At 35.3% G+C, this 26,320-nt stretch overlaps 1 protein-coding gene across 2 annotated transcripts in view; it reads right to left on the minus strand.

Moving 5' to 3' along the window:
• Positions 1-26,320, minus strand: part of GUCY1A2 (guanylate cyclase 1 soluble subunit alpha 2) — a 261,485-nt gene that overhangs the window by 208,279 nt on the left and 26,886 nt on the right. For both annotated transcript variants that reach the window (XM_039858727.1, XM_039858726.1), the window contains exons 2-3: positions 24,821-24,882; positions 17,095-17,216 (exon numbers count right to left, since the gene is read on the minus strand). In XM_039858727.1, the coding sequence (XP_039714661.1) occupies positions 17,095-17,216; positions 24,821-24,882 (184 nt within the window). The remainder of the gene's footprint in view (positions 1-17,094; positions 17,217-24,820; positions 24,883-26,320) is intronic.

Consider the following 26,320-nt stretch of genomic DNA (forward strand, 5'->3'; position numbering starts at 1 on the left):
ACTAAGGAATTGAGACAGATTGTTTTATACATTATGGTATCTTTGACCCAAGACACAGTATAGGATGCTTGAGAGGCCCAAAGAGAACAGAACAGTCTACAATTAACTTTGTAGCTAATTCTACTATATTTGGCAGAGTAAATCAGAAACAACAATGCCAGCACTCTGTACAAAATAAATATTTGTTGAATAAATGTATGAATGAATAAATGAATACTCAGGTTGCTTTAAATTTTAATTAAAATTCAAGAGTGCTCATTAATGTAGAAATGTAGAAAATGTACATTAATGTAGAAAATATGGAGTGGATACTGAGAGGCCTCTGGCTTTAAGTTCTTAAATTGTTCCCATTCCAAAACGAAAGTGATGGTGGTGGTAACAGTGATAGCACATGTGGGCATGTGTTGGATCCTCTTTTATGCTGAAGCTAGGAGAGAGACTAAGAAGGAAGAATTGCAGAGGAGTAAAATAAAGTAATAATTAAGAAAAGCACTCATAGTCACCTAGAAAACAATAAGCAAAGTTTGTTATTAACACACCAGGACACACCCACAAAATTAACAGAAAGGCGTGCCAGAGATTGGAAAATATTAGTGAAAATCCAAATCCTTAAATTCGGAGCAGACGAGAAAGGAAGATGTGAAGTTGTATGCGGTATATCTAGTTTGATACACTGGCAGATCCTACAGACATAACATAAGAATTATTCCCTGTCCTCATCTTTTAAAATGATCACTTTATAAATTACATAAATGTCTAATCATTATGTTGTGCACCTAAAAGTAATACAATATTATATGTCTACTGTAATTGAAAAATTTTTTCTAATTTTAATTCCCCAAGAATCATTTCTCAAATTAGGCGGATCTCTCAAAGCCGTGAGAGCAAAACTTGTTCATTCCGATCTGCGCCCTGTCACTCATATTCCCTCCCTTGGAATCTCCAAAAGAGAGCAGCCCCCACTGGGCAGGCACAAGTAGAGGCGACAAAGAGAAGGGCAATTTACTTTTTAGAGAGGAAGGCAAAAAAACAGAAGCAGGAGAAAGGAAACTATACCAAACGCTTTATACTTATAGATATTTTAATATTTAATAGGTAAGCTTATAGCTACCTCATCTAAAAGAGATATAAAACAAAACTGTCTGAATTTGGAGGTCTTATTTTTCCCAAAAACTTTTATCACTTCCCTGACACTCTTTAACTCCTAAGGAAAACAAAAAGATATATGAGAGATCTTTCTTAATATTCAAAAGCAAACAAAAATGCATTACCCAAAAGGTCATCTAAATCTAGTACCTGACAGGAAAAAAAGGTCATAAAGCTGCAAGATTTTGAATTCACACACAATGAAAGATGTCACACTCTTTTCAAAGTACCCCTTTAGTATGCTGCAGAAAAAAGTCATAATTAAAAGTAAAAAAAATAAATAAAAATAAAAAATAAACAAACAAAAAAACATGCTGGCTTTTCTCTTCTGGGCCCACTCCCAAGGCTTGCCAGATCATTGCTGCTATTTCCTTTCTAGTTTCCAGAAGGATGTCAAAGGTCATCATAGTTCATTTTTTTCTATCCCACTAACAGTGACAGTTGGCCTGGTGCCCTAGAAGGCATAGGCATTTGAGGTTTTTCTTAGCCTATGACTATGGTAACTTTGTTCTAGGCACTCAGCTCTGTCGTTCTAAATGCAAATCTCACAATATGGGCAATGTTCTTTTTAAACAATGACCAATAAAGTTAAATTCTGCTGTTTTCAGATCCTACACTCCAGTGAAGCTTACTACTAACATCCTTGTTTCGCTCATCAGAACTATCCAAGGATTTAACATAAATAAGATTGAAGCCAAGAGAAATAAAGCTCCTATTTGGAAATGCCAAAATTTATTCTATCCCATAAGTCTCTTCTATCTGCCTAACATTTATACACTGTGAAAGCAGGGACACTGGTTTGTGAATACCACTGTACTTGGATTTTTGCTTCCTATTAGCAACTAGATTCATCCTATCATTTAATTAAAGATTTTTTCTCCAAAAGATTGGGGTTGTGAGGTCCACAACAGCATAAAAGTGTATATGTTAGTGTATGCAAAGATTGAGAGAGTGAGAGAGGGAAGTTAAGGAGAACTTAAGAGGACCTCAGATGACATTTTATCTACCTCGTATGTTTGCTTATGGTCCCAAAGTTTGAAATTTGAGGATAATTCACTTAAACCCCACTATTTCTATACAATTAAGGTTTTAAAGAATTTAATATGTATCTAAAATGAACACTATTATTTAAACTGATACTTCATTTGTTTATTTCAACAAGAAGGGAAATGAATATGCAGCATACAGTAGATGCTTGGTCCTCTTATTAATTTAAAAATCTGAGCAGTGGTAATAATTTTAACCATATATAGTTATAGTCACAGGATTTTCCATCATCTTCTAAACGGTTCACTTTACACTCTTATTAGCTTGATTTAAAAAAATCGAGCTTCTTAGTGTGAGTTCCTGCTTCAAGTGAAGATTCTATTTAACTAATTGTACACATTGCCATATAGAGAAGCAGAAAGCACTACTGCTAAATATAGAAACACTTTTATAGCACACTGCAATATTACCTAATGACTGATGACAGACTGTGAAAACTAAGTTACCTTGAGTATTTAAAATGTCAGGAAAGCAATCAAAAACTCAAGAGTCTGCAGAAGAGATTATGTCAATGATTGATGAGGCTTTTGAATTCAGGGAGAGTGTTTGGGAAGTCCAAAACTGTCATAACCTAGGAGTAAAAAAATTAAAGAAAGGAGTATGTCCCAGTATAGATATCACTCACTATAGTAACAAGAAAATAGGTAACAAGCAATAGAAGGAGGCAGCAGTTTTATCACTTTTATTGTTCTGGAATGTATGTTATTATTCTTGAACAACATTTTCTTATGTGCAGAAGAATAAATAAAATGATCTGAAACATGAAGGAACTTATCACCTATTGTGATATCAAGTGCCCTGGAATATTAGATAAACAAAGTGGGACTATGTTCAGACACTAATCTAATTTCACCTTCAAGGTCCATATCACTAAATCAGGTTATAAGTAAGACCATGAAACTTGAGGAAAATAAGCTCCATAGATGGGCTCCAATCTGGACACTGATTATGTAGAATTGGGTGCCTTCAGGGATAGTGGTAGAAAAAGCAAAATCATTTAAGTATAAAAATAGATTACAAGCTCTTAAAACTCATTTATGTTTGTTTAGTTTACTTTTGAAATTTTTTAAATTAGGGTTACAACCAAGTAAAAATAGAAATTCCCTTTGGACTTATGATTTATTTTAAATATAATTTTATTCAACAATTTTTAGAAATGTTTCATTTTAATATAATTTCACTGAGAGGAAAGTTACAGTAATAGTACAAAAAATTCCCAAATTCTTTTACCAAGATTCACTAATTTGTTAAAAATTTACATCATCTGCTTTATTATTCTCTCTCCCCTTCCCTTTCACACACACACACAGACACACACACACACACACATCTGAAGGTAAGTAGCAGACATCATACTCCTCTACCCTTAAATACAAAGATGCTCCCTTACATAAACAAAGTACAATTATAAAGATGAGGAAATTTAATGTTAGTACAATACTATCTAATCCACATTCCATATTTAAATTTTGCTTATTGTCCTAATGTTCCTTATAGCTGTTTTTTTTCCCTAGTTCAAGATCCAATAAAGGATCATCCACTATTTGTTTGTCTTGTGTCTTTAGTTTTCCTTCCTCTAGAATAGTTCCTCAGTCTTTCTTGGTCTTTAAAAAAATATTTCTTGGGTATCTACCTTTCTAGGCACTCTGCCCTGTTGATGTGGTAATGAAGGGTTAAACATGGCACTTATCCACCAGGTACCCACAGGCAAATTGAAGAGAAAGATAAGTAAATAATTAGGAAGCACATAATAAAACGCACTATAATAAAAGTATAAGCTGGATACTTCTCATTTTTATCAGCTCAAAATCCTTGCCCTCTGGATCTTTTTTCCTCTGGAGATAGAAAAATACTTCTATAACCAGAGTCATCACTGGCAAAAGTTATTGATAAAATATCTTTAAATTCAAGGAGTCGGCCAAAGTAAGAAACAGGAATGATTCTTTTAGGTGAAAGATATATTACAATTATCATTTATTTTCAGAAACAGAAATTTTTAACATGGTAATAAAGACCTATGCTCCTTTTCTGAGAAAGCTAAATTCAAATCTAATTTCAATCAGTTATTAGCTTTGTGATCTTGAGTAACTCACGATCTTGGCCTTATTTCATTTGTAAATGGCTAACTATAGAGTTTAACAAGGAACAAAATAATATATGGGAAAGTTTTTTATAAATAGTAAAGCACTATGTGATTTACTTATATGTATATGTATATATGTGTGCATAGATGTACTTATGTATATAGGTATATGTGCATGTATGTATATAGAGAGACAGAAAGAGAATGAGAGTAGAGAAAGCTTAAGGATGCATTTGATATCTGGATTTTTTTTTTTTTTATGATAGGGTTTCCCTCTCACCACATAAAAGAGTTTTGAATCTCAAATTTCTCAGTCTATTTTGGGATAGTGCTCCCACTTCTCTTGGGATGGCTGTTTTCCAGTGTCCACACACAAGCAGCCTTTGATTTTGTCCACTAAGCAGAGAAGTTCTATTCCTTGTGTCATATGACTTCCCATGAGCTTCAAGACTCACAGTGCCAGGAGAGCAGAGATTATGTCTGCCTTGTTGTCAAATCTCTAGAACTAGCACAGGCCTGATACACAGAGAGTACTCGACAAATATTTGTGAAATGGATAAACACAGTAGGACCCTGTCCAGCCCAATATACTATGACTCAGCATCACTGCCTCATTCTTGAGGCAACTGCTACTCAAACATCAGTCAAGAAACCAGAACTTTCATCAACTTCTTTCATATCAGGGTAAATGATGTGAACATTGAAACAACAGAAACACTATAGAACTGTAGAAATACTATTAGAATTGCTTAAATGAATTAAAAATGATTATCATTAATATATTTATTATTTATGCCCTTGTCACTCTCTTTTATATTCTATTCCATTATATTTCTTCATAACACATATCACTAGGAAGTTAGCATTTTTTTGTTATTTGTGTACTTTCTTTGTTGTTGTTGTCTGCCTCCCCACTTTGTTTTTCTCTTTGTTGATCCCTAGGACAGTACCTGAAAAAAGTAGATACTCAATAAATATATATATTAATGGAAAAAAAGTACTTGAAAAGTGTTTCTTTAATAAAGCAAATATTCTCTACCATATTATATATACATATCTCTGGATCAATAAACCTTTTCCTATAGTTAATACAATAAAATTTAGTTCAGCTAAAGCCCCAGTGATCATTTAGAACCTTTAAAGAAGTTTTGTAGATTCGAAACAAGTTAGAGGCTCTTGATAACTCAAGGTGTCATCTAAAAAATTAAGCGTAAATATGGCACAAAAGCAAAAAGTAATGACAAATTAAGAGAAGTAAACTTTTAAATGCCTCATAGATCTGCAGTTCCTTTTTATTAATATGTAGAATTGAGAATCAGAAAAATGAAAAAAAGAGTATGATAACAAACAAAAAAAAGAGATAAATGAAAAACAGTCTGAGGTACTAAAAGTGAATGAAAAGGTAAAAGAAGTGTTGTAATATTGTAGGAATACACGGAATCAGGAGAAACAGGATGAAAAATAGAAAAATTATGGCAAACCAGGCTATTTTCAGTCAAAGTTTTCCAGGCACTAATCACTCAGTGGAACAACACATGAGAAGCAGGATCATTTGTCACTGTTCTGCTTATTCTCTGGCTGAAATCTTTCTGGCCTCTCCTTTGTAAAGATCCTCTAATGATGCTGCTTTATGAAAGCTCACAGACAAGTATAAACTTCTCTTTCCCACAGCAGCTACAAACTCACTCTATTGCCCACTTTATTCCTCCTCCCCCTAGGCTAACTCTGTCCTCTGGTAACTAATAGGATTTCTAGTCTTAGTAGTAGTGGAGAGAAAAATGTTACTACTTAAGCCGGCATTGCATTAAAACTATGTGTAACCCACTATTTCTTACATCAGTTGAACAAAAATCCACCACACATCTGTGCAAAGTTAATGACATAGAACGAAGAAAGGGAGAGAGCCACCCGGAACTAGATATGGGACCTACCAGGAACTAGTTATGCCCACTTACACAGAGACAGGAGGAAATCAGAAAAAGACATGATATCATAAATGTATGGTGCAGATGGTGGCAGCCTAAGCCAGCAGTCCTCAGCATCAAGGAGATTTGGTACAGATAAAAAAAAGCATGACTAGAACACAGAATATCTAGCAGGAAGCAAGCATTAAGCCTGAATCCAGAAGACAAAGGGCAGTGAATGGAAGCAGGGCCCCAGTTCCTGTTTAGGGTTCAGAAGCAGAATTAAAAGTCTTGAAGAGATGTGGAATAAGTAAAAGGAATTGAGTGGTGTACAGTGCAGCACCCCACTCTCAGAAACAAGGCAGAATAAGAAATCCAGATTCTAGAACCTCAAGTAGCAGTAAGTATAACTTGGTACTAAATTCCATAAGAATTAAACTAAAGCTTCTTAAGCATCCTTGCCTAGAAGCGGGACAGCTTTAAATTAAGGTGACAAATCATGGCTGCACACTACAATTATCTTGGGAGCTTATTCTTAAAACTACAAATTCCTACTACCAATCACAATATCTGAGTATAGTGTCTATAAGCCTCTTTTTTTTTTTTAATGTCTCCAGATGATTCTACTATACAATCACTAGTAGAATCCACTGTTCAAAGGTCTGAAGTAGAGATAATTATTTCTGGGATTAGGATTCAAATCAATAACCCAAAATATATCTCTCTAGAAGGGCAAAAACAAATTCATCAATGTTAAAATAAAAACTGATATTTTCAGAGTTGGCTTTTCCTCTTTTTTCCTTGTCTAACTATGGACAAAGTTCAATCCTGACCAGTATGTATGAGTCAGAAATTACTTTAGCATTCTTGCTGATGAAAATCACATCTGCTTTTTCCTCAAACAACTCCTGTGAGTGTGACCCATTGGTTTCTCTTCATATCTGTCACCAACATTCCTCTAACTTCAAATGAAATTCTCCCCCACACCATCAATGATTCACCTCTTCTGTGAGGACCTGCAGCTGGTTCTTCTGACTCCCCTTCTCTACGTGGGAAGTAAAGTCCAATCCTTCATATTCCCAACCATTCTCTATTACCCAACAACCTACTCCAACTGAATCGGCAGCATAACAGTAGTAGATAGCAATGAACAGGCTGTCCACATAGGCTCAAATAAAATTCATTTATATCACAGGGGAAAATTCTGACTAGTATTTCCAAATCTATATCTTTTCTCTTCACCCAAGAAAATTATTATTTCTCATCTTAAAGTTAAAACCACATTTGGTGGAAATAAAGAGCAAAAAACATGATAAGTCAGGAATTGGAAGTATGGGCTCAGTTACACAACATCTGAAATGAATCTCATCTCACTTTAACTACCTACCATCACAGATAACATTAAAGGGAAAGAGAACTCCAAAACACCTACAAAAATCATCCACAATACATAATTGTCCATAGTTTGCTACATAGAAAATAAAACATTTGAGAATCTTTTATGCAGGGCTAATGAAAAACAAATTGAGATTAGTATTTCTGCTTTTTAAAAATAGACTGACAGTGAGATAATAACCATGTTATCTCATATGTACCATTTATATATATCATATATAAAAGCCTTAATTTGACTAACATCTTGATTGTGACTCAGAATATTCTACTCATCAAATTAATTTTAATAAGCTGTGATAAAAATGCTATTAAAAACACTTAAAATTGACTGAAGTGCTGAACTCAAGGCTAATAAGAATGACAACTCATCTAGCTTAGAATCGAGAATTTTTCAATTTAATTCTAATCTTACTTAAAATTTTCGTTAATTTTTTGGGCTATATAAACAGCATGTTATTAAAAATGTATTGTTGAGTCAAGGCTAGAATTATGCAAAGAACAATAAAAACAGAGACATAACAAAATGGGCCAAAAGTAAAATTTGACTCACAGGTAAGAAATGATTAATTTAGTAAATAACAGTCAAATAAAAAAGAAGAAGTAAGAGGAAGAAGGGAAGTAGTGTGTTCATTTGAGCTAAAGATTCAAAAGGAGTAAAGGCAAAAAATAGTATTTAAATTCAAAAAGCAAATGGGTGAAATTGCTATGAATTTACTCCATGAGACAGCAACAAAAATGACCTATGAGTTGGACATATGAAATAATATGGGCCCACAATCATTTTTCATATATATTAAGGAAAAAATAAACTTTCTAATTCAAAGGAAAAACAAAAATAACGATTACTCTTTTGTAATAGAAGCAGTTGAGGAGGGTCAATAAGTAATGCAGCAGACTCTTACATCAGAGCCTTAGTCTTCCTGCCCTTCCCAACAAGCTAATGGCATGACCCTATACAAGTAGCTTGACCTATCTGTGCTTCTATTTCTTCTGTTCTAAATGAGACATAATTTTTTCCCCCATTAGGAGTTTTGCAGATATTAAATAGAAGTGATACCTATCTCCTGAGAAAAGAGCAATAGGAGATATTTTAAGAGGCTTGAGAAATCTGCTTATGAGTAATAAGAGTTAGAGTTTAGTGAGTTGACTCACTGACCACTGACAGTGTTGAAAGGAATTATACTACAGCAAGCTGGGGACTAGGAGAGCATAATGATATTAACAAAGACAGTTTGTGGCATCTTATACTTTTAACATCTTCAAAAAATAGGATTACAAGTCATACCATTTCAAAGTTACACCCAAATTCCTAAAAGATTTCATTTGCTCTGTATAATGCTGGCTAACTCTATTCCGGGAACTTATTTTTAGCAAATCAAAGAAAAAGATTCCACTTATCTGTACCATGGATCATTTATGCTAAAAATCTGACTATGAATTTTTTAAGCAGTATCTAAATTAAGTCATAAAATCTTGGAAAAGCACTCAGAATGACAACACAGGAAAACAAAATTTTTATAGTTTGCATGCTGAAATTGTAAGGAGAAGGCAGGTGCTATTTTTGTTTATTAAAATGTCGAGGGAAAAAGCACATCTACTAGAATGACTAAAATCCAAAAACTGATAATACCAATTTCTGGAGAGAATGAAGAGAATGGTACAACCACTCTGAAAGACACTCTGATAGTTTCTTACAGAGCTAACCAAAGTCCACCAATTACAGTTCTAGGTATTTTTCTAACTGGATTGAAAATTTACATCTACATAAAAATGTGCAAAGTGAATTTTTATAGCGGGTTTACTCATAATTGCCAAAAACAGAAGCAACCAAGATGTCTTTCAATAAATGAATAGATAAGCAAATTGTGGTACACCCATATGAAGGAATACTATTCAGAAGAAAAAAAAAAAGGAATGAGCTCTCAAGCCACACAAAGACATCTATTAATTTTAAATGCACATTGCTAAGCAAAAGACACCAGTGTGAAAATGCTACATACTGTATGATTCCATTTATATGACATTCTGGAAAAGGCAAAACTGTAGAATGGCAAAAATATCAGTATTAGCCAGGGATCTTGTGTAAAGAGAGAGGTGGGATTGAATAAGTGAAGCACAGGAGATTTTTTAGGGCAGTGAAATGTATCCCTCATGATACTGTAATGATGGACACATGACACTATGAATTTACCAATACTCATAGGATTGTACAGTACAAAAAAAAACCTTAATGTATGCAAATTTTAAATATATAGAAATAACTCTGTATTACAAATGTATGAAAAAATATCAGTGAAGGTGATGGAGAAGAAAGGTGCTGACCTACGTACCCTGGGAAATGAGTGGAGTCTGCAAAACTCCATACGTTAACTCTGTACTCCAAAACTGCACATAAACCCTGTGCTCTAGTTGACAAAACTGCTTCCCAAGGGAGTGTTAACAATTCTGAAACAACTACATTACACTGAATTCAATAATTAAGTAGATAGATGGCTAAAGAGAGCCAAATTCCTCACTACCTGGAGTAGGAGTTTACAGACAAGAATGATCCATCCATATGGTAATGGATTAGAGTTGGACACATAGGTATGAGCTCATATTAGCATAATATAGATATAGATGGACACATACAGAAATATTTATAGATAGGCAAATAGACAAAAGTTAGTACACACAAACATATTTCCTTGCTGTCAACTGAGAGAGCCTAGAAGCAACAATATCACAACAAGATCTTGGTTTCCATCACCATTCTCCAATCAAAGAAACCAGGACCCCTTGAAGAAATGACTAATTCTAGGACTGGGGCAGAAAATAAACAAAATGAGTCTGGAACATCTTATAGTGCTAAAAAGTAACGAAGTGCTCAAAACACACATGTGTACTTGCATGTTGTATCTACACAAAAACATGTAAGTGAATTTTTATAGCAGGTTTATTCATAATTGCCAAAAACAGAAGCAACCAAGATGTCTTTCAATAGGTGAATGGATAAGCAAACTGTGGTACACAAACACACACACAGAATGATGGGCATATGTCGAAGTGCATAGGAGACAACTGAAAGAGCTGACCAGTACTCTTCAAAACTGTCAAGATTATCAGAAACAAGGAAACTATGAGAAACTGCCATGGCCAAGAGGAGTCTAAGGTGACATGACAACTAAATCGAATGTGCTATCTTGAGTAGGATTCTGGAACAGGAAAAAGACAGGTAAAAATTAAGAATATCTGAATAAAGCATGGAATTCAGTTAATAATAATGTATCAGTACTGGTTCATTAATTGGGACCTGAGAACCATCTTAATGTAAAGATGACATTAATAGGGGAAATGAGGTGAAATACATGAGAATTTTGTTCACAAATTTTCTACAAATCTAAAACCACGCTAAAGTTTAAAATTTATTTTTAAAAACTTAGAAGAAAAAGTAAAACCCTATCTACTGAAAAAAATCAGAAAAGAGGATAATAGACAGTCTGACGAATTTAGAATGTGAGATGTTGCCCTCCCACACGAAAAAGAGGTGTTGGACAGTTACTAGTCATAGGGAAACAATACATTAGAGATAAACTGATACAAAAAAAAAAGAGTAATAAAAATGACTGTCATGCTTTTCCAGTAAGGAGATAAGCTAAAGCAATGTGGAGAAATTTAGCAGGAAAAATGGGAAAAGGCTTATCCTAAGTTTCAGGAAAAAAAAAAAATGCTTCTAAAAGAAAAAGAATATCTATGGGAGGAGAGAAAGCGCTCCACATTTCTGCTCAATATACTTGTATCTTCTAAAACTGATCTGCATAATATAAGTATCAGTTTTTATTAAAGTGTTTATTTTGTACATATTAGAGGCAGTGTCCACATTCAGTGGTCTCATTCCTTTTCAGGCCTACCTACTACACCTAATCATTTCAGGAAAAGTATGTAGGCAGAGAGCAAAAAACAAAAGTTCTTTTCAATTTACACAGAACCACTATCTAAGCTCTCTGTTAGGAATTATTAAACAAGATACAGTGACCATATTCCTTAACTTATCCATTAAAAATATCAATGGCATCAGAAATACAGCTTTTTGCAAGCTTCATGCCAGGCCAGTGACATCTAAAATTAAGCTAAGCCACCTATGTACCAAGATCAGCTTGAAATCTTGTAGCCAAGAGAACTGGTATAGTGTTTACAACACAAAACTATGAAATCATGTTTGTGTCATGATGGCAAACACCATTACCCTTAATTTGCATTGCCAACACCTCAAATCTAATGAAAAAAATACTGTTTCTAAACTGAAAATGATCCAAATTACAATGAAACTGCACTCTTCTCAATACCAAAGAGAAATAGTCTTAAACATTTTTGATACTGCTGGTCACATACAAGCAAGTATCCCAAGTAGATTTTGAAATAGTAATAAACTAAGTAAAACGTAATATCATGACAATTCTCATAATTCAGAGAACTAGAAAGCTTTGCGCAATAAGGATTAGAGGGGTGATGCAAAATCAACCTCAGCCCAACAACTCTGGAAGGTAACACGAAGCAGCGGAAAGAACATGGGGTTAGGAACCAGAATGACATAGGTTTAAATCCTGCTTTTGTGGCTTGTCATCGCTGATGAAATAACTTAACAAGTGAACGGCTCTCAGTATTAGTTTCCTCATCTAAAAAAAAAATGAGCAAAATTGACCTCCCAGGTCTGATGCAAACATTAATTTGTGAATATTCAGTAATAAAAGCAAACACTTAGGCAACATTTGTTATATATCAGGCTGTTCTAAGTACTTTAAATAAATTAACTTATTTAATCTTCCGAACAATATTAGGAGGTGTGTAATTATATTATCCCCATTTTACAAATGAGAAATATAAAGTGTAAAAGATTAAGTAACTCATTCCAGTTCACATAGCTAGTAAGCAGAGAAGCACAGTCTAGCTTGTTCTCTGCTCTAAATCACTACATTACAACAGCGTTATCAAATCGGGGCCCCTCTAACCACCTTAACTCCAATTCATTTCAGTAAAATACTGACACTATTTACTCTTAATGAAAGAGAAAATTGGTCAGTTAAGAAATTACAATAACAAAAACTATATTGGCAGAATTTATTTATTGCTATCAATCTTAATTGATCAATAAAAACAGTAAAGGGTTACTGCAACCAACTAGTTCTCCAAGATGCTAAATATGTTAAACATATTTCAATTCAATAAACAACTCTATGATTAAGAGTTATTCTGAGAAAACCTCCAAGGTAATTTTAACCTTATGTAAGGCTGACTAATTCTTCAGTTTTATGACCAATTAAAAGGCTGCTAAATGCACATTCCAAATCACAATAAAACCAAAAAGTACATGCAAGTTAATATATAAGCAACAAATTATTGCTTATAAAAAATAAACAACGACAAAAAGCTCCATACCAGCTAACGATTCTAGAATCTGTGGTACTGTATGGAGAGTTCTGCTTTCACAGTGTTTCGATGTCCCTGATACCAGGAAAATATTGTGAGGTATAAGCCCCAAAGGTCGTCTCCTCTCTTCTCCTCACTAGCACTTCCCCCCAAAAAAAAATCCAAAAGACCTTTAAAACAGACAAAACTTTAATGAATATTCTTTTACAATTCATGTCCTTCCTGATTATTTTGAGAGAAAATGCACTTAGCAAAGGCAGTATAAAGCTATACTTTGTTAATACTTAATAAACAACTGAGGTTTACTAAACCAGCAAAACTTAGTTTGCTATAATTCATCATAAATGAATTACCTAGAGCTCTCACTTTTATTTGATTCCTATCCTACTGCAGAATGACTTTTCCCACACCATCTCCTCCATCTTATAGCTCTTAATGCTCTACACTGAAACACCCACCACCCCTTTAATAATATTAAAACTGAAGTAGTCATAATCTTTGTTTGTTTTATGTGGTATTATGGCAAAGGGAGCTATGCATTTTACCATCTTTCTCCCTTAACTCTCCCTACTCATTCTCTGTCTCTGTCCCCGCAACATCACCTAAATCCATGCCATAGGAACAGGTGGCAACACTTTAGTAACAAACATGGTATAGACCCTTTCGTGCTTTATCACAGATGCGTTGTCACCCATTCAACCACTACAATTCCCAAGAAAATAATGCCGCAACTCACAAGCGTAGAAACACATTTTTGTTACTTAATTGGAGCTAAAAATAGGCTTTGTAGATTATGGTTGGAAAAGGTTTACATTTTTCAGACAACTAAAATTAGAAGATCTTTTTGGTATGCAAAAGACTTGTACCAAATAAAGCAATAAATTTAACACTACAAGTCTCTAGCAGGGAAGGCATGGTTCACAACTATATTTCTTTGTATAGCCTTTTTCCAGAGTTTAAAAGCCTCTTTAGAATGCTATACTACATTATCACAGAGTAGTATACTGCATTATCACAGTGCCAGTGCACCAAAATGAGATGGAGAGATAGATGACAAGAAGCAGTCAGTACTTAATATCCCTAATTTGTAAATGATGAGACAGAAATAGCAACAACTGGTTTCTAAGCCAACAAAATAAAAATAAATGGCAAAAATGTTGCTGTCTGGAAATAGTTCTTTCCCATTATTAGCCAGGCATGGACCACTCTGTAATGAGCATGTGTTTCCAGGGAGTCCTAGGAAAGCAGCTACAGAACAAAGGCATGACACAGGCATTGCGGTCTTCTTCAACAAGCTCGCTCTCTCTCTCTCTCTCTCTCTCTCTCTCGTCAGGTTCCTCTTTTTATACCATGCCAACCGCTAACCCCAAACTTCAACCTGAGAAGCCAGAAAATAACCAAACTATCTACAGGAGTTCATGCAGAATCAATAGAGATGATCATTTTGAAAGAAGTAAAATTTGCTATTTTGATCATATTTTCTGACCCATGACTTAAACTCTCTTTTGATAATAGATGAAGTATAAATAACATACAGACACTACCAGTCTCTGTCACAACCCTGTAATAGGTTAAAAGGTGAGAAAAATATGTATTCCCCAATTCCAGCCCACCAATGTTCTAACCATACTCCCCAAGGGTGATTAATATAAACCACAAAGTTGGAAAATTGCCCTCGAGCATCCACAGAGAAGGTTTTCAGGTATCAATATTTGTCTGAACCTGGTGGGAACTATCCCTCCATTCCAAACCCCCATACCAAAAAAAGGCTTCCTTTCCTATACAGTTTTTCTGTCCAGTGAGTTGATTGATTCTTGCATTCTCATACATGATTGCACAGAAGAATTTAAATATAATTTTTTTAAAAGATGAAATCTAAGCAAGCCAATATTAATCATAATTCAGTGATCTGTTAAAAACAAAGCTTTCACTGATTATGACCAGTAAAGCTGTTGGATCCATGTGGCAGCTGGTCAACAGGTGGTAGGCATTTTGTTTTATTCCTCAGAAATTTAAATTCTACCAGACTGTGCTTTTTTACATTTAAGGAACAACCATAATTACTTAGTGGGAAAAAAATGAGACCTAATATCTCTTTTCTAGAAAAATGTAATATATATGGAAATACAAACCCTGTTATACAGTCACCTTCTAAATTATAAGCATCTAGCTTAAAACTACTCATTCCTTAATGTCATCAGATAGCACACTATCTGCTGCTCTTTCCACTCATACTTAATCTGCATCTCATGGCAACGTTTTTTAATTAAAAATTATTGGGGTGATATTGATTAATAAAATAAAATAAATTTCAAGTGTACAATTCAACAGTATGTCATATATATATATGTTGTGTTTTGTATGGACAACTAAGCTGTGCTGGGCCACAGTGTCATCTGGTGGTTACTCTGTCAAATATTCTGACCTAGAGTTTTCTTGTATGAATGGTGCACACTCATTTGCAAGTCATGGTTCAGATGTCATCAGCACCCCTCATATATTTATCTAACTTGAATATCTCATGCTCCCTCTAACTTGCTAAAGCTCTGCATGGGGAGCATAAGGAAAGGAGATATGAGGGGCAGGGAAATATTTAGAAACTGGATAAGTAAAGGGAAACTTTCCAAAATATTAAATATCCTTCCACCAACATTCTAATACATCTCTCTTAGCGGAACATTGTCTCACCTCAACCCTTGAAAATCACAATGTGTCAAGAGAAACAGATGTTACTGATGGAAGAGTGGTTGAAAATACAATATCATAAAACTGAAAAAAACAAACAAACAGCTCTTGGGCAATGCCCATCTCCATCCTCCCTTTATTATCATCCCTCATATTTTCAATAATAAGATTGCTTAGGTAGTATGACATTCTTATAGCTGTACTAAGATTGAGATAAGTAAATCTCTGGCCTTCTTTTTCACTGTTCATTAGTGTTTTGCATGCTATTATTATAGATAAACCACTTATATCTATATGTATCCTCTCACAAAAGTTCCATGGTCTTAGTATAATATTTTGTGTTTACAAAAGTGATGTAGGATAAAAATATAGTCATAGATAGCTGCAGTCCCAGCTTGAGCGTAAAAGCCAGGTTTACCTCTGGGAGTCAGATATGTTTAGAAAAATCTGGTAGACTCATGGGTTGAGGTCACCTGAAATCTGTTTCTAGAAGGGACTCAGATGTCTCCAGGGAAGGTACTTACTCTAAAAGGAAAGAAAAGCAAACAAGTTTGCCCCAGTCTCCATCATCAGATTCTGAGGGAGACATGATTCTACTTCCATATAGTCAGTCACTAAGATTTGTTCTTCCCTACCAACACCCTCCGCCACTCCATAGATTCCTATCTGAGTCATAAGGAAAAAAGGATGATTCAAAAAAAAAAATTGAAAGAGGTATTTTTCACTAAAACCCTCTGTAAGACATTAAGGCAAAATATATTCCTGCTTTAGTGTCTACTTTGCATACAAACAACACAGCTCTAACACCCCAAGAATATCAGATAGTAAGTTAATACGATAACATGGCTCATTATGGGACCTTAATGTTGTAAGATTTGGTGCAGTTTGCAACAGCATCCCTTAGTTATTTTTGGAGCATCCAAAAACAGCCACCCTGTCATAAACACTAATATCTTCAAAGTAAACACACACACAGCCACATGCAGGGCACGAAGACCTCAGTAGATGACCTGTCTCACTGCCTCCGAGTCCACTATGAGAACATATGATCCACCCTCCAGCCCCAAACAGGACCTCCCAGAAATAAGGAAGTAATAGTAATAGAAATAATGGAGTATGGGCTTTGAGAGGACAGATTAAGAGCCAGAGAAATATGGATTACAGGAAGCTAATCATACTAACATAAGAAAAGTTTCTCTGGAATGTATTTTTATTACAATATTTCTCAATATCCAGGTAAACGTCATGCGTGTAATTTCCACTTAAACATCTTCAGGAGTGTTGAAATTAAATCTCTTGAAGACAAGGTATTAATTTTCCATAGCTGCCACACCTCTCATTTGTAAAAAATTAGAGCATTTACACCTTTACTTTTCCTCTCCCCCTCGCTCAGTCTCTCTTAACCATATAAGTATATAGTTAATATACCGAGTATATTAGCAGTACACTGAAGAATTCCTGAGACGTCTTCAATTTCCTCTTTGTTGGAATGGTCTGCATAGGAGCATCTGTTAGAGATATTGTGGAAATTCTTTTCTGCATCCCTATAACTAAGAAGAAAACAAAATTAGCACATGGAGACATTTTTTAAAGCATCTGCGAATGTACTCATACGCATATGCACAAGCACACATAGTCTACGCTCTTAGCATAACATTTTAACATAACCAAAGCTTTAAGACAATTTCTGACATAATCCACCATTAATATCAGCATTAGTAGTGTGGACCTGGTATCAGAGACAATCATTAATAAGAAAGCTACGTTTGAAAAAATAAATAAATAAGGAAAATCAGAAAATATATTAGCTTTGTAAAACTAATGTTTCCTTATCTGAGTGTTTCATGGCTGTTGGTAATCTGTTTCTATAAAGAAGCTGCCTAGAAAAAGAATAAGTAATAGTACTAATCTGGTATGTTGGCACTGTATTGAAAGTAAATATGTCTTTTTTTTTTTTTGAAAGCAAATATGTTTTAATCTCTGTCACAGACGGCCAAGAAGATAGTAGTATGGTACATGGATAACAAGTAGGCAAATAAATTGTTTAGAGTCTGACAGAATTTGAATCATGGTCCTACCATTTTTATGTATTAACATATAATTAATATACAATAATATTAGTTTCCGGTGTACTACGCAGTTATTCAACATTAATATACATAATGAAGTGATCAACATGCTACATCTCATAACCATCTGTCATCATACAAAGTTGTTTCAATATTGACTATATCCCCTATGCTGTACATTATATCCCCATGACTTATTTTATAAATGAAAATTTGTACCTCTTATTCCCCTTCACGTTTTTTTTTTACCATTTTCTACTTGTGAGACTTTGGGCAAGTAACTTAATCTCTATCAGTCTAACTTTCCTCCTTCATAAAATGGAGATGCTTCCTAGAGTTCTTGTAAGGGCTAAATGACAAAATGCCTATGTAATCAGATATTAACTGGAACTTTTCCAGTTGCCTCTGTATTAGAGCTAAGACACCAAGTTGAAGACAACAGGAGCTAAATGCTCCCACACTCCAAAAGAGCAGCCAGAAAGACCAGACATCTCCTTCAGAACTTAAGAAGTGACTAAACAGCCACTGCCACTGTCACCCCACCGGCACCTTACAGAAGCAAAGAAACAGAAAAAATCCAAAAGGAAATCTTCAGAAGAGTTAGTAATTGGCCTAGGAAGAGAGGGTTGTTGTTTCCCCCTCCTCTATGAGAAAAGGAGACAAAGGGTATACTCCCCGTAGAAGCCCAGTTGGTGAGAAAGATGTCCACCATGACTAAATTTGGGGGTTGCTTGTCTTATTTCTCAGTGAACATCTGCTAAGTAATTCTGGATAATCCCTCTGTGCTTGACTGGGTAGAGGAAGAAGGTTCCAGAAAGAGTTATAACAAGGAAAAGAAATAGATGCTAATTGGGAGCAGACTACAGTCTCACCATTTGGCAAGGCAAAAAGAAAAAAGAAAGAGTATCCCATGAATTAGAGAGGTGCCACTAACCGAGGCAAGCTTGAGATGTCCCATTCCCCCCTTTTCCTAATCTAGAGACTGCAGCCATGGGCAGGAATCCCACTAGCAAGACCATGGAGTATGTTTCTCAGGTCTAGGCATGGGCATCTGAAACAAAGCAGATCCCACACTTGCATCACACCCAAGAAACAACTATTACAACCACCAGTGAATTCAAAAAGCCTTCTGCCATTTTTTCATTTCATTCTTTCCTGATACAACACCTTAGGGGAGAGAGAGAGACCTAGAAAAGAGTGGCCTGAAGCAGAGGAATGAAAAAACCACGTCATTATCCTCTCTACACTGCATTCCAAGTTCCTCAGCCCTAGCCTGACCTAGGAAAAGAGAAATATAAGAGTGAGACTGGATATGAGACTGAAGATTTCAATTGGTCTGTAGTGGACTTTATAATCCCTCAAAGTATTCGAAAGATCTGCCCGAGCTAATGTCAAAGGGGACTCATCCTAGCATGTCTGAAGTGATTGGAGAGAAAAAATCAAATGGTTTTATGTTTGCATACCTCACTGAAATCGGACTCCAATAAACCAGTTAGGCAAAATGCTTACTACAGTTTCTAGAATGCAGGATTCACTCAATAAAAGGCAGAATGGGAAGCACAGGTGTTAAACACAAATACAGTGTTATTTTTAAATCAAGCTCTACCATTTTCACCAGAGTGACTTTGGACAAAACATTTTCTCTCACACCCTCAATTTACTCATCTGTACCATGATTCTATGAAATAGATGTTTAGGGGTAATAAAATAACAGATGTAAAGTGCTTAGTATATTGCCTCAAACACAGGAAACAATCCAGAGATATTAGCTTTCATCTAACTTCTTGAACTTTGTTTTTATTCAATAAGATTGATAGTTAGCCTTCCTAAACCGATGAAAAAGAAGCTAGATCATGTTTTAAATAACATAATTTACAGCCACGAAATCTGACCATGGGAGCATAAGTAATATCCTTGAAGTTTGTTTCCCAGAATAATCAGGATTCACTCACTTCTAATTTCACTTCTAATGTTCTATTGAAATTATTCTAGTTTAATCCCTATTCAATTGTCAAAAGAAAAAGAGAACAGAAGGTTGGCTGTATAAAACAAACACAGGGCCCACAATGATAATTGGAGTAATAGAACTTAATTTTAGATGACTAAAGGAAATGGTGTCCCAGGCCAATGTGAGGTTGGCAGCAGTCTTACCCACGGTACTAGCACAATGATGCTTATTCTGGCAAAAAGCATTAAATTAATGGCATGATTCTGAATACATATTTCTTTGTACTTTAGTGGTTAATGAATGAACATTACATCTCAGAAAGACTGATTATCATGTATTTTCCAATCATAGTTTTAAAGAAATCTGCTTTGTCTACACTGCCATAGTAAGTAATCCATTTTGTGTGTGTGTGTGTGTGTGTGTGTGTGTGTGTGTGTGTGTGTGTGTATGTGTGAGACCAGTAAGTAATATATGGTAAACATGAATCAGATCGGTTGGGTTAGGCACGCTAGAGGCAGAACTTTAGGTTAAAAAAATAATCTAAACTCTGTAAGAAGAAAGTTGTAGCTGGTACATGAGCTGGGCATGTCTAGCTCTTGATGCTAAACAACTGATTACAAACTTTTAAAGGCTCAAGGAGAACAGAGAAAGGATAGACAAGGAGGATAAATGGAAAGGCAATCAACAAAAATTGCAGTATATTGATTATCTTTGTGTATGAGGCACTGCATTATCTACTTTATATAATATGACAATACATTAGTATCATGAACATTTCATTTAAACTTCACCCCAACCATGCAATTATTCTCATTTTAAATATGAAAAAACTGAGGCTGAGAGGTTAAGTAACCTGCCCAAGATCACTCAAAGGCAGAAATTGACTTTAAGTCTAGTAAATCTGGTGTCTACTTCCAAAGCACATTTCTCAGTTCCCTGTTCTATACTACACAACAGAGATGCGCAGAAAGAAGGAAGGGCAAAAGATAATGGCAAAGATGACATCAGAAACAAATGTCAACATAAACCAAGTTTTCCTCAACACTGAACTCCTTTAAATTCCTAAGGGAACCCTGCCTGTCTTCTACCTACTCTCTGGTTCCTCACAATTCTTTCTGCCCCACATTGCCAAAAAACCTAATCTATTCCCTAGAAACTTGAGTTAAAGTGGCATAAAGATGTATACTCAATGCCCTTTTTTCTCATTTCAGGTTGAGGGAAGAAGACTTTGCTACATGAACAAGAAGCTATCCAAGTAAAAATGCTTGTGCAGAATTTATACAATAATCAACACTTACCACAAAGTCAATCTGACACACATTAAGCATAAATGGAAAACCATGCAGAACATTAAGCATAAATGGAAAACCATGCAGATAAATCAGTATAATTTGGCTATAAAGAAAAGGGTCCTGGATACCAGAACTATAATTTTAGAACTATAATGGGCGCTGGAGATTATTTCAACCCCTCATTTTATACCTCCCTCCCAAGCCTACTTTATTCTTTTATCCACTATATACCTACCTCTGTGTACATATTTCTAGGGTGCAATTTATTCATTTGTTCACACTCCTCCCCCAAAAAACTGTTAATCCCTCCTACATATCAAGCACTCACAAAGGTGGAGGAATATAGAAATAAATAAGATAAATAACCAAAAAATAAACAAGATAACATAAGTTAATGATAAGCACTATGAAAAGTAATAATAAAGAGTAATATAATATGATAAAAAATGATTGGGGTTGGAGACTTGAGGTGGGGGATGGAGGGCTACTGTAGATTAGGTGGTCATGCCCCTTCTGAAGAGATCACATTTAAACAGACACCTAAATATATAAAAAGAATAATCTACACGAACAACAGAGGACAGAGCATTCCAGGAAAATGGAACAGTACATGCAAAGGCCTTGAGACTGAGGAAACTTGGTATAGTCGAGAAACTAACAGATGGCTGGAGTAGAGTGAAATAGGGAGAGTGGAATGAAATCAGAGAGGTAAGCAGAGGACAGATCATAGGAAGAGTTCAGGTTTCATTTTATCACAGTTAGTCATTATATGGCTCAAAAAAAGAATTTCAAAGTGTGGTCCCTGGTCTAGCAGCATCACCATAACCTGGGAACTTAGAAATGCCAGTTCTCGAGTCCCTCTTGGATATACCTGATCAGAAACTCTGGAGGTAGGGCCCAGCAATTTGAGTTTTAACAAGTCTGACGGGTGATTCTAATGTAAATTACACTTGAGAACCACTGGTTTAAAGTAAGAAAGTGGCATGATCTAATTTTTAATCACTTCGCTGCAGTGAAAATATGTTAAGGGACAGGAGTGGGAGCCAGAAAACTAGATAGGAATCTTTAGATGAGAGATGATGGTGGCAGTGGAGACAAAGAGAAAATTTATCACATTGCATGAATAAATTATTTCAGCACTCATTTTGCCAACTTGAATGGTGTCTATGAATAAATGAATGAGTGAATGGGTAAGTTAAAGAATAGAATAAATGTTTAAAGATAAAGTTGCTGAGGTACAGAGATGCTATCTTGTTCCCTAACATGAGGCTCCATCGGCTTCTCCCTCCCAATCTTCCATCTATCTGCATGAACCTCTGGACAGCTCTTCCCTGCATTCAAGTCTGGATCTTGGAGACTGAAAATGCCTCAGAGAATTTCTATGGGCTACAGCTATATAAATTCATTAAAGAGCAGAATCATACAATCCTGGGGCTCTAGTAAATAAAGCAGATCCAAGGACAGAGTTTCAAGGGAAAGGAAAGGGAGGATGGGAAGGTGAGTGGGTCAGAGGTTGAATCAAGAAATTTAAAAGAGGACTAGCTTCCACTACATTATTGTCTGGATTCATCGCCCTAACCCAAGGCATCTAAAAGCTGAATTACCTCGAGACAAGCCTTAGGCAAAGCCAAATTTTAAGGATTAGGAAAAGCATCTCTTTCCCACCCTAACCTCCCCAGAAGTATGTAAAATAATACTTGCCAGCACTTATTCTCAATGGCCTGAATTCTTTTTAACTTTAACTGTAAGAAACACATTCCTTTTCACGGAGATAAAAAGCCTTTAATTGCATTTTCTTAAGAGAAACTACAAATAGGTGTGAATATATTTTAATCCAAATATTAGTGGCAACAGATGCTCTCTTTTTCAGTATTTAAAGAGAAAGAGAAAGCAGAAAGATGAAGTCTAAAAGGCAAAAGAGGGAGTTGGGCACAGAAGCCACAACTGAAGGGAAAAGAAAAAGTCAAGAAAAGCAAATACTCTGCCAACTCCTCCTTTCTGTCTTCATCAGCATGAGTACGAATAAAGGAAGTGAACAAAGGTACTTCAAGTCCTCAGTAGGCAGCCAATACCCAAATGAAAATATGCTGATTCATCTATTTGGAACCAGTCGGACATTAAAACACCCTTTATATTGGAGTCGCATGCCCTGTCTGTTTTCCTTATACTGTGTCTGCATTAAACAGAACTAGGAAAGACCAGGTAGGCAATGAACAAAGAATCACCGCCGCTACCTCTATGTAGACAGAGAGAAGAGGAGAGTTAAGGCAGTAATTTAGGTAAAAGAGAATTTTCTGCTGATTATGGTAATGTCTCTTTGGTTATCTATTTGATCGCATTTATAAGATTTCATTCCAATTTGCAATGAAGACACAGTTTAGTTCATAAATGAGACTATCTAATAAGTTTTTATTTGATTTTAGAAGAGAGAGGGCATTCATAACTCTAAAAAATGATTTGCATTTGATTCTAGTTTTGTCAAAAAATATTAATAACGGTGATGGTGATAAACCTAAGAATAAATATGTAATACTTACCACATACTAGGAATGGGTCTAAGTAAATTGATTAATTTAATCCAAACACCATACTAGGAAATGAGAGTGATTAAGTTTTATTTTAGAACGTGGGGGGAGAGATTAACTTGACACTCTTTATCTCCGTTAGGATAAACCATTTAAAATCCCTAATGGCCTCAAACTAAAAGCCATCTCATGAGTTTAAATAATATGTTTTTCCTAGCACTGCACTCTTGAGGATTGATGTGACAAAGTTTCAAAGCAATTCCCTTTGAAATGACAATTAACATAATTATCGAGCACTTCAAGTGCATGGCATTGTACTAGGTACTGAGATTATTTTTCCACTAAGTTTTCTTCCCTTTTGTTTTGTTAAAAAAAAAAAAAAATCATAACAAAAATATATTCTTGATCTACATGGCACTGAGTACTAGCCATAAATGTTAAATGAATCCCAAAAGCATTTTAAGTGGTACCAGGGTTTAAATCAACTCCTAAAAAGCTTTTAAAATCTTACAAAGATAAATCAATGTAGCACAGAGAGAATATTAAGGTGAATTAAAAATACGTATTGTCTCTAATGTCATTGAATTTAATTTAAATAGCTAAATTGTATTGGAAAGTGAATTCAGGATTTTGTATTTGCCAATTGCTTTCCACCATAGTCAATCAAAGATAAACCTTACACTCACTTGGAGCTTTCTGTTTACAAAATACTTTCATTGAAATGATCTTATTTAATCATGACATCTAAACCTTGATTTAGTTATTATCATCCTCAACCTTTACAAAAGAGATAAAGTTCTTAAAAGTTCTATATGTTGGTGAGGCTGTGAATTACTGTTTTTCGACCTTAAGTCTTACTTTACACCATATCACAAGGATGTCAAGAAATTGGGGATAAAAAAGAAAAACACGTGGCATGTGACTCTAGCTAGAACAATACCTCTCACTGAACCATATTAAGCTTGTAAAGATTGTGATTAAGCTTTACCGAAGGATTCTAAAATCCCATTTAAAGTTTCCTGGTTGATATTATTAAATCTTACCACATTATTAAGGCAAAATTATGAGATTCAATGAATGAGAGGGTAAGAACGCAAAGAAAAAGCAATGCCAAAAGGAATTTCATTTAAAAGGGTTAAACACAAATAAGCCAAAGGAAGTCACTCCCAGGGCTCCTTGTGAGCCCCCACTCACACTGAGAACACAGTCTCCATGAAATAAGGTTGACCTGGGTGGCAAAAAACCACATGCTCAACAGCTATGTTTGAGTAATTATCTTTAATTTGCCCCCAGTAATGACCGAAATCCATTTTTACTTACCCAATAACTTGATGCTCATAATACTGCAATGTCCTCTTGAGAGTCTGCTGAATCGTCTGAGGCTACAGAATAATAATAATAATAAAAATAAATCATCAGTAAATCAGTGCCATTCCCATTCTGAGCATCAGAGATATGCTCAGATATGTACCTTCTGATTTATCTCATAAGAGTTTTGCTTTACAATATTAACCCATTATGCATTTTGCCATGTATTTTCCCCACAGGAACTAATAATATGAGGCACACAGCAATTACCCAGAATGTTCCAATTTCAAATTTGATAGCATTTCCTAGCCATATTTTTCCCAATTATTTTGTACCGGCTATTAAGTTCAGTAAAACACTCACTGGCTGCCTATAACAGGTCTAGGCCTTGGGGGCAGTGAGGAGTGGGTGTATCAAGCATATGCAGGTCAAACCAAGGCAAGCATGACTATCTTAACAACCCAAGAGATTTCAAGCAAGGGTTCTGGAACCTCCTAGGGAGGCCAAAAGTGCCCTGGAAAAGAAATGGGGTCTGAAGCAAATATCTAAATAGCTCATGACTGAATTTTATAATCCTCTCCTCTCCATGACAACTGAAGATAGAATTTCTTAATCCCAGATTGCAAAATTATTCTTAGACTTACTTAGGCATCAGAGCCTAAACTTGGGAGTTTCAGATCTAGAGAGCCATGAAAGTGACACCAAGATCCCAAAACATAGATTTTGTTAACAAATTATGATAAAAACCAAATTCTCAGTGGTAAGAGTGTATATTTTTAAAATAATAAAAAGTTGTAGTCAATAAGCACACGCACACACAAAAAAAGATACCAAAGGCTTATCAAAATATTGATCCATTATGACTGTGGGTGAACTTTAGGGGAATATAAATTAGCACAGATCCTTCAAGATATGAGGCAGCGAGGAAGTCTGGCGATCTAGCAAGCTGCCACTCATTAAAGCGAAGAACCCAGACAGGTCTAAAAGGGTCATTTGCAGAAAGAGTCTAGCACAGTGTGATACCTAAGAAGCAGTTAAGAAATACCAGTTTATTTCCCATCCCTAATCTTTCACAGCGGCTGTCTTTAAAAACATTTAATTTAGAGGAGACTACAGAGGTTGTTGTCAAGGTTCACTTGAACCCCTTCCACGTTCATCTTTTTATGAGAACGTCCAGGATAGACATAACAATCTCCCTCCCTAACACTCTTCACAGTTTCAACATCCTCCTTTGACGGATATAGTTGTTGTAAAGAACTTCAATTAAATCAAGAGCATCCACTGAGATCTACTCTACACTACCATTTAGGAGAACCCTTATGAACAAATGTAAGACCTCAAACACATTCTTCACTTTAGCCAAGCCAATTCAGAAACTAATTTTAGAAGGAATCGGCCCCCCAGTGTTCAAAGAAAGAAGCACAGGGCCACTTCTTTTAAAAGCTGTTTTTCATTTTTACCAGGTAAGAAAGATGAACATGAGGCCTCAAACTGACACAGATGTTTCTATTC

The sequence above is a fragment of the Pteropus medius genome, unplaced genomic scaffold (assembly GCF_902729225.1).
Source record: "Pteropus medius unplaced genomic scaffold, Ma_sr-lr_union100, whole genome shotgun sequence".
NCBI lineage: Eukaryota > Metazoa > Chordata > Mammalia > Chiroptera > Pteropodidae > Pteropus > Pteropus medius.